Raw genomic sequence first — 12,010 nt, 5'->3', positions numbered from 1 at the left:
ATAAGTCAGCCAAATACTGCAATCATTAATCAAAACTAGCTCTGCACCTAAGATGGAGGGAAGGTAATTGATTAGCAGCTGAGAATGGTTCAGCGTGATTGGTTTTCTGAGTAAGTGTGTGAGGGATGTCAAGAAAAGGTTAAACTCAGTGATTGAAGAGAAAAGACAGGAGTAACTGATGAGCCAGATGCTGTCGTAGGGTAGGATATGAGTGATGGTTCTGGCTTTGGGAGCCTGTGTTCTGTGAAAGCCAGAAGGTACAGTTGCTCCCGATTCAGTCTCCTCTACATTGGGGAGACTGGGCACCTCCTAGCAGAGCGCTTTAGGGAACATCTCCGGGACACCCGCACCAATCAACCACACCGCCCCGTGGCCCAACATTTCAACTCCCCTCCCACTCTGCCGAGGACATGGAGGTCCTAGGCCTCCATCACTGCCGCTCCCTCACCACCAGACGCCTGGAGGAAGAATGCCTCATCTTCTGCCTTGGAACACTTCAACCCCAGGGCATCAATGTGAACTTCAACACTTTCCTCATTTCCCCTTTCCCCACCTCACCCTAGTTCCAAACTTCCAGCTCAGCCTCAGCCCTGTCCCCATGACTTGTCGGGACTTGTCCCACCTGCCTATCTCCTTTTCCACCTATCCACTCCACCCTCTCCTCCCTGACCTATCACCTTCATCCCCTCCCCCACTCACCCATTGTACTCTATGCTACTCTCTCCCCACCCCCACCCTCCTCTAGCTTATCTCTCCACGCCTCAGGCTCACTGCCTTTATTTCTGATGAAGGGCTTTTGCCCGAAACGTCGATTTCGCTGCTCCTTGGATGCTGCCTGAACTGCTGTGCTCTTCCAGCACCACTGATCCAGAATCAAGGGTATTAGATTGTGATAGGTTCTAGCAGCACTGCAAGTGAGGTAGGAATGGATGTTCTTGAAACACTGAGGGCAGGTTGAGGAACGGAGGCTTGACAACAGAGCAATCAATGGGAGCAAGTTGGATGGCTATCAAGCAATGAATAGGGGAGGTGGAGATGGATTGTGAAGTCCTGCAATAAAGTGGACTTGCTAAAGGATGAAGGGATGAGGGAAAGATCTGGGGATGGATGCAGAACTTGTCCATGGATTTGACAGGACCAGGCTGTGCAAGGTGTGGGTAAGAGAGGCAATCGTATTTCCTGTTAGTGAGGCAGTTTTCAGTGAGTCCAGCATGTTCTCAAAGAGTCACCAGTGAGGAACTCAGGGTTCAGGCAGTTTCAAATAAGACTTTCTCTGCTACGCTTTGGCCATTTATGGCTGTGATCACTCCGGTCTCAACTGGAAAAATTGTATTTCACAAATTTGAATGCGTTTTTTGAGCAAGTTACCAAAATAATTAATGAGGGCAGAGCATAGAATCCCTGCAGTATGGATACAGGCCCAACAAGACTCCCAGACCCATTCCCCTACACTATATTTATCCCTGACTAATGAACCTATTCTACACATCCCTAAACTATATGGGCAATTTAGCATGGCCAATTCACCTAACTTGCACATCTTTGGACTGTGGGAGGAAACCCATGCAGACACTGGGAGAATGTGCAAACTCCACATAGACAGTCACTCAAGGCTGGAATCAAACCCAAGTCCCTGGCACTGTAAGGCAGCAGTGCTAACCACTGAACTACCATGCCACCGAACATTCAAGGTTGTTTGTTTGGACTTTGTTTCGACAGGGTTTCGCATGGTAGAGTAATTAGTAAAGTTAGGTAACATGGGATTCAGGGTGAGCTTGCCAATTGGATATGTAGTTGGCTTAACGGCAGGAGACACAGAGAGAGGGTGAGAGTTGTTTTTTGACTTGAGGCCTGTCACCAGCAGTTTTCCTCAGGGCCCTCTTTTGTTTGTCATTTATATAAATTAATTAGATGAGAATGTGTGGAACTGGAAAAGACGCAGCAGGTCAGGTAGCATCTGAGGAGGAGAAAAGTCAACATTTCGGGCCGGACCCTTCTCCCCAGATGCTGCCTGACCTGCTGTGCTGATCCAGCGCCACACTTTATCGACTCTGATTCGCCAACATCTGCAGTCCTCACTATCTCCTTGGATGAGAATGTATGAGGCATGGTTTGTAAGCTGACAGATGACACCAATATTGATGGAATAGTAGACAGTGAAGAAGATTTTCTAAGATTACAAAAGGGTTTTGATCATTTGGGACATTGGACTGAAAAATGGCGGATGGAGTTCATAGAACATAGAACATAGAAAAGTACAGCACAGAACAGGCCCTTCAACTCCAAGGATTATTCCTAACCTAAGATAAAATAACCTAACCTATACACCCCTCAATTCACTGCTGTCCATGTGCATGTCCAGCAGTCGCTTAAATGTTCCCAATGACTCTGCTTCCACCATCACCACCGGCAACTCATTCCATGCATTCACAACTCTCTGCATAAAGAACCTTCCTCTGACATCCCCTCTATTCCTTTCTCCTAATATCTTAAAACTATGATCCTTGTGCCAGTCAATCCTGCCCTGGGGAAAAGTCTCTGGCTATTGACTCTATCCATGCCTCTCATTACCTTGTATACCTCAATCAGGTCACCTCTCTTCCTCCTTCTCTCCAGAGAGACAAATCTGAGCTTAGTCAACCTCTTTTTGTAAGGCAAGCCTTCCAGTCCAGGCAGTATCCTGGCAAACCTTCTTTGCACCCTCTCCAAAACCTCCATATCTTTCTTACAATAGGGCAATCAGAACTGGAGGAGAAAGTGAAGACTGCAGATGATGGAGATCAGAGCTGAAAATGTGTTGCTGGAAAAGTGCTCATGAAGAAGGGTTCATGCCCGAAACATTGATTCGCCTACTCCTTGGATGCTGCCTGACCTGCTGCGCTTTTCCAGCAAACACATTTTGAATCAGAACTGGTCACAATATTCCAAGCGTGGTCTCACCACGGTTTTGTAGAGCTGCAGCAAAACCTCGTTGCTCTTAAACTCAATCCCCTGTTAATGAAAGCCAAAACACCATGTGCTTTCTTAACAACCCTATCCACTTGGCTGGCAACTTTGAGGGATCTATGTACTTGCACACCCAGATCCCTCTGTTCCTCCACACTGCCAAGAATCTTGTCTTTAATCCAATATTCAGCTTTCAGGTTCGACTTTCCAAAATGCTTCACTTTGCATTTATCCAGGTTGAACTCGATCTGCCATTTCTCAGCCCAGCTTTGCATCTTGTCTATGCCGCGCTGTAGCCTGCAATAGCCCTCGATACTATCAACAGCACCTCCAACTTTTGTGTCATTGGCAAATTTACTAACCCACCCTTCAACCTCCCCATCCACGTTATTTATAAAATCTACAAAGAGCAGAGGCCCAGAACAGAGCCTTCCAGGACACCACTCAACATTGACCTCCAGACAGAACACTTTCCATCTACAGCCATTCTCTGCCTTCTGTCAGTCAACCAATTCTGAATCCAGATCGCCAAATCTCCTTGTATTCCATACTTCCTGACTTTATGAATGAGCCTGATCAAATGCCTTGCTGAAATCCATATACACCACATTCACTGCCTGATCTTCGTCAACCTGTCTCATCACCTCCTCAAAGAACTCAATAAGATTTGTGAGGAATGACCTGTCCCTCACAAAGCCATACTAATTGCCTTTAATCACACTACGTTTTTCCAAATAGTCATAAATCCTATACCTCAGAAGTCTTTCAAAACCTTGCTGACCAGGCGTAAGACTGACTGGTCTGTAATTGCCAGGGATTTCCCTATTCCCCTTCATAAAAAGAGGAACAACATTCGCCTCCTTCCAATTCTCTGGTACAACTCCTGTGGAGAGTGAGGAGGCAAAGATCTTCGCCAATGGCTTAGCAACCTCCATTCTCGCTTCCCGGAGCAACCTGGGATAAATATGCTCTGGCCCTGGGGACTTATCAATCTTAATGTTTACCAAAATTTCCAGCACATCAACTCCACCAATTTTGATCTATTCAAGCTTATTTTCCAGCTCCTCAAAGTTCTCATTCACAACAAGGTCCCTTTCCTTAGTGTAAACCGAAGCAAAAAATTCATTTAGAGCTGCCCCTATTTGCTCAAACCACCACGCACAAGTTCCTTACAGTATCCCTGACTGGCCCTACCTTCTCCCTGATCATTCTCTTATTCCTCACGTATGAGTAAAATGCCTTTGGGTTCTCCCTAATTCTTCCTGACAAGCATTTTTCATGCCCCCACCTGTCTCTCCTCAGTCCATTTCTGAGCTCCTTTCTAGCAAGCCTGTAATCCTCTAAAGATATGCTAGATCCTTGCTTCCTCCACCTTACGTAAGCAGCCTTCTTCCTTTTGATGAGAAGCTCCTCTGTTCTTGTCATCCAAGGCTCCTTAATCTTACCTCTTTTTACCTGTCTCAGAGGAACAAATTTAAGCATCACTCACAACAATTGCTCCTTAAACAGTCTCCACATCTCTGCTGTGCCCTTTCTGTGGAAAAATTGCTCCTAATCTGTACTATCCTATCTGGTAGCGTCATCATTTCCTTTTCCCCAATTAAATATCTTCCCATGGTATCTGCTCCTTTTCTTCTCTGTGGTTATGGAAAATGTGAGGTAGTTGTGATCACTGTCACCAAAGTGTTCTCCCACTGCGAGAGCTGACACTTGTCATGGCTCAATGCCGAGCCCCAAATCCAAAATGGCCTCTCCCCTCATCAGTCTGTCGACATACTGAGTAAGGAAACCCTCCTGAACACACCTGACAAAAACGGCTCCATCCCAACCATCTGCACCAAGGAGGTTCCAGTCGATATTGGGAAAGTTGAAGTCACCCACAACAACAACCCTGCTACTTCTGCATTTTTCCAAAATCTATGAGTTTGAGTTCTTTGATCTCTTTACTGCTATTACAGAGTCTGTAGAAAACTCCAAGTGAGGTAGCTGCTCCTTTGCTATTCCTAACTTCCCCCCATTCTGACTCAGTAGACAAACCTTCCTCAATAACCTTTGTTTCTGTAGCTGTGGTGCACTCTCTGATTAGCAATACTACACCCCTTTCTCTTTTCCACCCTCCCTGTTCTTTTCAACCATTCTAAACCCTGGAACATCTAGCAACCATTCCTGCCCCTGTAAAACCCACGTCTCCATTATGGCCACAACATCATACTCCCAAGTATTGATCCATGCTCTAAGTTCATCACTTTTACTTCTGACACTTTTTACATTAAAACAGACACAGTTGAACCTATCCCTTTGTTTCATCACATGAGAAACCTTCCTGATAAATTTACTACATCCTGTCACTGCCCCATCTACAACTAACCCCCTCTCAGATGTGTGGCTCTGATTCCCAACCCCTTGCCAAACTAGTTTAAACCCACCCGACCCACACGAGCAAAGCTCCCACCGAGGACATTTGTGCCCCTCCAGTTTAAGTGCAACTCATCCTTCATGTACAGGTCTCACCTTCCACAGAAGGCATCTCAACGTTCTAAATATCTGAAACCCTCCCTCCTGCACCAGCCTCGCAACCATGTGTTAAGCTGCACTTGCTGACTACTCCTCACCTCACTATCTCGTGGCACCAGTAGCAAACCTGAGAACACTACAGATCCTGTTCTTTAGCTTCCAACCTAAACTCTCTGTAGTCACTTTTCAGATCCTCAATCCCTTCCTTGGCTATGTCATTGGTGCTAATATGTACCAGGATTTCTGGCTGCTCACCCTCCCCATTCAGAATCTTGTAAACCCGATTTGTAACATCCTACACCCTTGCACCGGGGAGGCCACATACCTTCCAGGAGTCCCGTTCCTGACCACAAAGTCTCCTGCCAATTCGTCAAACTAATGAGTCCCCTATCACTAGCACTTTTCTATTCCTCCCCTTCCCTTCCTAGCCATAGTGCTAGCCTCAGTGCCAGAGACCAGACAACTATGGTTTTCCCCTGGTAGGCCATCCCCATCAGCAGTATCCGAAACAGTATGCTTATTGCTGAGAGGAATGGCCACAGGGGATCCCTGCTCTGTTTGTCAGTTCCCTTTCCTCCCGCGACTGTAACCCAGCTGTCCTTACCCTGAATCCGAGGAGTGACTACCTCCCTGTACATCCTCTCAATTTCTCCCTCGGCCTACCGGCTGATCTGCAGTTCATCCAGCTCCAGCTCCAGTTCCCTAACTCAGTTTTCAAGCAGCTTCAAATTATCTAAATTTCAATTTGGATAAATGCCAGGTATTGCATATTGGGAAAACAAACAGGGGTCAGCTTTATACAATTAATGGTAGGGCCTTGGGTGGTGCGTTGGAGCAGAGGAATGTAGGGGTTCAGGTACATAATTCTTTGAAGTTTACATCAATATAGGCGCGTGCTTGCCTTTATTGCTCAGTCACTTGAGTATGAGTTGGGACACCGTGTTGAGGTTGTACAGGACACTAATAAGGCCTCTTCCGGAGTATTGTATCCAGTTCTGGTCACCTAGTTTTAGGAAGGATATTAATAAGCTGGAGAGAGTTCAGAAGAAGATGTTGCTGGGTGTGGAAAGAAAGGACGGATCAGCTGGGACATTTTCCACTGGAGCATAGGGACTTTCACAAGAGCGTAGGAAGTTGAGAGGTGACCTTATAGAAGTTTATAAAATCATGAGTCATGTAGCTAGGATTAATGGAAGCTGTCTTTTCCCTAGGGAAGGGGATTTCAAGACTAACGGGCATGTTCTTAAAGTGAGAGGAGAATAATTTAAAAGAGTCATGAGAGGCAAATGTTTTACACAGAGGGTGGTTCAAGTGTGGAATCAACTTCCTGAGGAAGTGGCGAGTGTGTGCACAGTTACAATGTTTAAAAGACGTTTCGATAAGTACATGAATAGGAAAGGTTTGGAGGGATATGGGCAAAGAGTAAGTAAGTGGGACTAGTTTAGTTTGAGATTATGTTCAGCATGGACCGGTTGGACCAAAGTGTCTGTTTCTGTGCTGTATGACTCTATGAATCTGTGAATCTATGGATTAGAAACAACTAAACATTTCCACCAATTGTCTCAAACATTTTGAGATTATTGAATCTGCATTATAATTGGACATTGTGAATAAAATGTTGTTTTCTATATTGCTCTCAGTCATTGGATCCCAAGCAAATATCTTATATGCTAAAACTTTGTGAAAGAAATGACAATAAATAACTGTGACAACTCATTGTGTGGCGTAAAAACATTCACACTTCCTTCATTCACAGTGTGATTTTCATTGCAGGTTTAATTTTTTTTAATTAAATACATTTTATTTCCCTCTGATTCTGGTATTTTCCTGCAGGCTCCATAGATCTCCATATCCTACAATCAGAGAATGTCCCCACTCTGCACTGTAACCAATTGTCTGATGATGAAGACACTGGAGCCTTGTGCTGGATCAGTGACCTCAGTTCAGAATTTCAGGAAATGACGTGTAGCAAAACAATGGATAACAATGGGGATTATGAAGAAAACAGACATAAGAAAAGTAAACAGCATCACAGACAATGCACAACGACCAAAGATGAAAAGGAGTCTAATTCGCTGACATTCAATGTGAAGCCAGATAACTCAACAGTATTTACCTGCACTGTTCTGAATTCCACAGGAGGAGCCTCATCGATCTGTCCATCCTGGATCACACTCACAGGACCTAGATGTGAAGACTACCACCTGAACTTGGTGGTAAAGCTGAATGGTATGTGAACTGGGTAAGAGGAGGTATTGGGGTGTGATTACGGGGGGAATATTTGAGAAATACAAAATGAGATTTGGTAATGTTTTAGGACAGAGAGCTGCCATTGAATAATTATGGAGTCTTTATTAAGTTGAAATTACTGCGTGTATCAACAAGTAGAGCCATGACAGACAGCTGACACAGATTTCCGAGGAGCTAGTTTTGCTGGATATTCTGTTGAGGAGGTAACAGCCCAGATATATGGACAAATGTGTAGATGGGGTTAACATGATCATTTCACAAAGTTCTACCGCAGATATTAATAAAATGATGAATGTTCTATTCAATGCTGTTTCTAGAAACTGATGAAATATTTTCTACTGACGAAAGCCCCTCATCATTGACAGCGCCAAAGGGACACAATGTGACTTTACCCTGCCAATTTGAACTTGACAACGCTTTGCCCTTCACTCTGCTTTGGTTCACATCTGGAAATATTAACAAGTGTCTGTCCTCTGTTCACATTGAGGGATATGAATTTCATTTTAACACCCGCTGCTGTGTGGATGGCAAGTCAGCACAAAGAATCTTTAACCACAGCTCATCTAATCCTACTGGTAAAATACAGTTCCACAACCTTACCATTCAGTCAGTGGAGGTGATGGACACGGGCAGGTATCTCTGTGTTATACACGGTGTGACGAAAGGGAAACCTATCTGGAAGATTGCAGCAAACATCTCCCTCACTGTGACAGAGTCGAGTGTGGAATCTACTCACAGCCCCACCTCAACATCTGGAATATCCCAGGGCACCAGTGATGGGACTCCCACAAACAGGAAACGTAAGTCTGACAGTTGAAATAGGAGTCATTCAACACCAACAATAATTCACCTGAGGGATGTGTTGTGCAGTTTGTATCTGATGTAAAAGTTAGTTCAACTTCATTTGTTAACCAGTCGCCCCAGGAAACCTGCAGTGAAGTCTGGAGTAATGAATCCTCAGGCAACTCAATATCTGGAATATACTTCATGATCAGCAGAATAGCTCACACAAACAGGAAAATTAAGTACAACAATCTGGATTGTGAATTATTTGACATCTTTTAAACTGAAAGTAATGACCCCTCAGCTCTGTCCCCATCAAATACCCCTGGGACAGGGACATCAAGGGGTTAAAATACAGAGCAATGTTTCCTCTACTTAAAAACCCCTTCTCTATTGCATCTTTTGCTTTTTCTCATTTCATTTTGATTAGATCCTGCTGTGAGATGAGTCCCCTCTCTATTGGCTTTTAGACATAATGATGAAGGGAGAATAGAATATTCAAACTGTGCAACCATTTTGAGCATTTCCTGTTGCTTTGAAAAACTTAGTGATGTTATGAATTAATATCCGGAACAAGACATGATTCCCAACTCAGGTGGTCTGGGCTGACTTAAAGCATCTGTGGATCATTGAATCCAGGAAAACTCTTCTTCATTCACATTTTGTGGGGGTTGATGCTAACACAGGATGTTCCCATCTTGTCATACATGGTCTTTTCCCTAATTCTGGATGGTTATATCACATGTGAATGAATTCTTATCTCACATAAAACCTCCAATTGCCTTCCCTGGCTTCCCAACATCACATTTAGATACTTTTAGATACTCTCTTTCTGAACAAGACTCAATAGTTACTTTGGTTCATTGGGGACCTGCAAAAAATATGTACATAGTCCATTCCAAGATCCTCATGAGTTCCACTATCAAATCATGCCAGTCAGTATTCTTATTGCATATACATGAGGTGTCCTTTTCCATTCCTCCTTTACTACAGCATGCGGACATTGCTTGGTGCTGTTTGATGATCCTTGGCCAATTTAAGCTGTTCCCACTCTGTCCCAGATAAACAAGACTGTATCCTCTTGTAACATCTCCTTTCTAAGCATCAGCTTTTTGCATTGCGGCCATTGCCATCCAAAATAGCAAAGGCTTTTTGTACCAGTCACATCTGGGAATTTCCACTCTAATCCCTTAATCCTTCACTCTTTTTCATTTTTACTTGTGGCGATTCCCAAATAGAGATCTAGTGACAATGACTAGATTAGATCCCCTACAGTATGGAAACAGGCCCTTCGGCCCAACAAGTCCACACTGACCCTCCAAAGAGTAACCCACTGAGACCCATTCCCCTAACCATTGCACTTAATACTATGGGCAATTTAGTATGGCCAATTCACTTAACCTGCACATCTTTGGAATGTAGGAGGAAACCAGAGCACCTAAATGAAGCCCCATGTAAACACAGGGAGAATGTGCAAATTCCACACAGTCGTCCAAGGCAGGGTTCAAACCCAGGTCCCTGGTGCCGTAAGACAGCAGTGCTGACCACTGAGCCACCATGCTGCCCAAGCATTTGATTGCGTGAGATATTCTGTACCCACTTTTCAATGGATTGTTCTGCTTCCTCTTTGTACTTAATCCTGAGGATTGAGGGTAGTGAACATGTGGAATTTGTGCCTAAATCCCCACGATTTTTTAGAATTAAATGAAAATTATTCTGGTAAAATATGAATCCTGATTATTACCAACTTGTCAAAGACAAAATGGTTCAGAAGCTGTAAAGGAGTTTGGAGAGATTTTGAGTGGGCATAGATCCCGGGCTGGGTTAGCTTGGTTGGCTGGACAGCGAGTTTGTGATGCAGCGTGAATTCAGATCCTGTCCCCAGCTGAGGTCATTGTGAAGGTCTTATCTGCTCAACCTTGCCCCTCCCCTGCAAAGAGGTGACCCTCAGATTAAACTCACCATTTCTCTCTGATGGGAGCACGGCTCTCCCGGCTATCAAGTGAGACTCATAGGCTGCCCGAGAGTCCAGGTCATGGCTAGGCCCGCATGCCTGTATCTGTGGTTCCAAACACCTTTATGGAGATAAGACTTACACTTTAAAATCTGGTTGTCTTTCTTATTTTTTGGCTTTCTTTATTTCTGTCGGTTTTTAAATTCTGGTGTTGCACCAATATAGCTCGAGAATGTAATTTTATACATTTTTCTCCGTACTCATGTATTCCTATACTTGATACGCATGACAATAAAATCTAAATCTAAGCTTTACCTTTACTAAATGGAGTGTAATGAGGGAAGATATGAAATAGTCTAATTCAGCAGGAAGAATAAGTAAGAAGGGCCTTATTATAAAGATTGAGAGGTTGCAGGGCTCAGAGATGCAGGGGGATTTGGCTGTCTTTGTGCACGAATCACAAAAGGTTGGCATGTTGGTAAAGCAAACAATTCAGAAAGCTAAAAAAAATTACCATTCATTGCAAGGGGAATAAGTTTAGACGAAAGGTTATGATTCAATTATACAGGGCATCGGTGAGATCACATATGGAATTCTTTGTACTTTACTGGTTTTCTTATTTATTTTTTCATTCACTGTTTGAGAGTATTGCTGGCTAGGCAGCATTTATTACCCATCCCTAATTTCCCAGAGGGCAGTTAAGAGTCAAGCACAATGCTGTGGGTTTGGTGTCACAAGGATGCCAGTCCAGGTAAGACCAGCTGGGTTTTTCCAACAATCAACAATGGATTAATGGTCATCATTAGATTATTAATGCTGGGGTTTTTTTTCCCTTTATTGAATTCAAATTCCACCATTTGCCACGGCAGGATTCAAACATTACCAGAACATTACCCGGGTCTCAGGATTTACAGTCCAGTGATAATACCACTAGGCCATTGCATTCCCTGAAGAATGTAAATACATTGGAGGCAGTTCACAGAAGGTTTATTTGACTCATACCTGAAATTGGAAGATTGTCTTATGAGAAAAGGCTACACAGGCAATGCTTGTGTTCACTGATGTTTTATAGACTAAGAAGCAACTTTATTGAAACACGTTCCAGAGGACTCTATTTTTTTAGATTAGTTACAGTGTGGAAACAGGCCCTTCGGCCCAACAAGTCCACACCGACCCGCCAAAGCGCAACCCACCCAGGCCCCATTCTCCTACATTTACCCCTTCACCTTACACCATGGGCAATTTAGCATGGCCAATTCACCTAACCTGCACATTTTTGGAATGTGGGAGGAAACCAGAGCACCCGGAGGAAACCCACGCAGACACAGGGAGAATGTGCAAACTCCACACAGTAAGTAGCCTGAGGCAGGAATTGAATCCAGGTCTCTGGCACTGTGAGGCAGCAGTGCTAACCACTGTGCCACCGTGCCACTCACCTGAACAGGATGGATATTGTCATGACAATGCGCCACAACCTAAAAACAGTTACAGATATATTGATCTCCTAGGTGCAACATATGTTTATTTTTAATACCAGTGTATCTAAAAATCCAGTGATTACAC

The 12,010-nt window shown here is 44.0% G+C and overlaps 1 protein-coding gene across 1 annotated transcript in view; it reads left to right on the top strand.

The window, feature by feature from the left end:
- LOC132834692 (uncharacterized) overlaps nt 1–12,010 on the top strand; it is a 29,664-nt gene that overhangs the window by 5,103 nt on the left and 12,551 nt on the right. The window contains exons 3-4 of the mRNA XM_060853651.1: nt 7,294–7,689; nt 8,028–8,510. Coding sequence (XP_060709634.1) covers nt 7,294–7,689; nt 8,028–8,510 — 879 coding nt within the window. The remainder of the gene's footprint in view (nt 1–7,293; nt 7,690–8,027; nt 8,511–12,010) is intronic.

The sequence above is a fragment of the Hemiscyllium ocellatum genome, chromosome 42 (genome assembly GCF_020745735.1).
Source record: "Hemiscyllium ocellatum isolate sHemOce1 chromosome 42, sHemOce1.pat.X.cur, whole genome shotgun sequence".
NCBI lineage: Eukaryota > Metazoa > Chordata > Chondrichthyes > Orectolobiformes > Hemiscylliidae > Hemiscyllium > Hemiscyllium ocellatum.
Note: the sequence above shows the minus strand (reverse complement) of the source record. Positions and strands in the feature narration are given on the sequence as shown.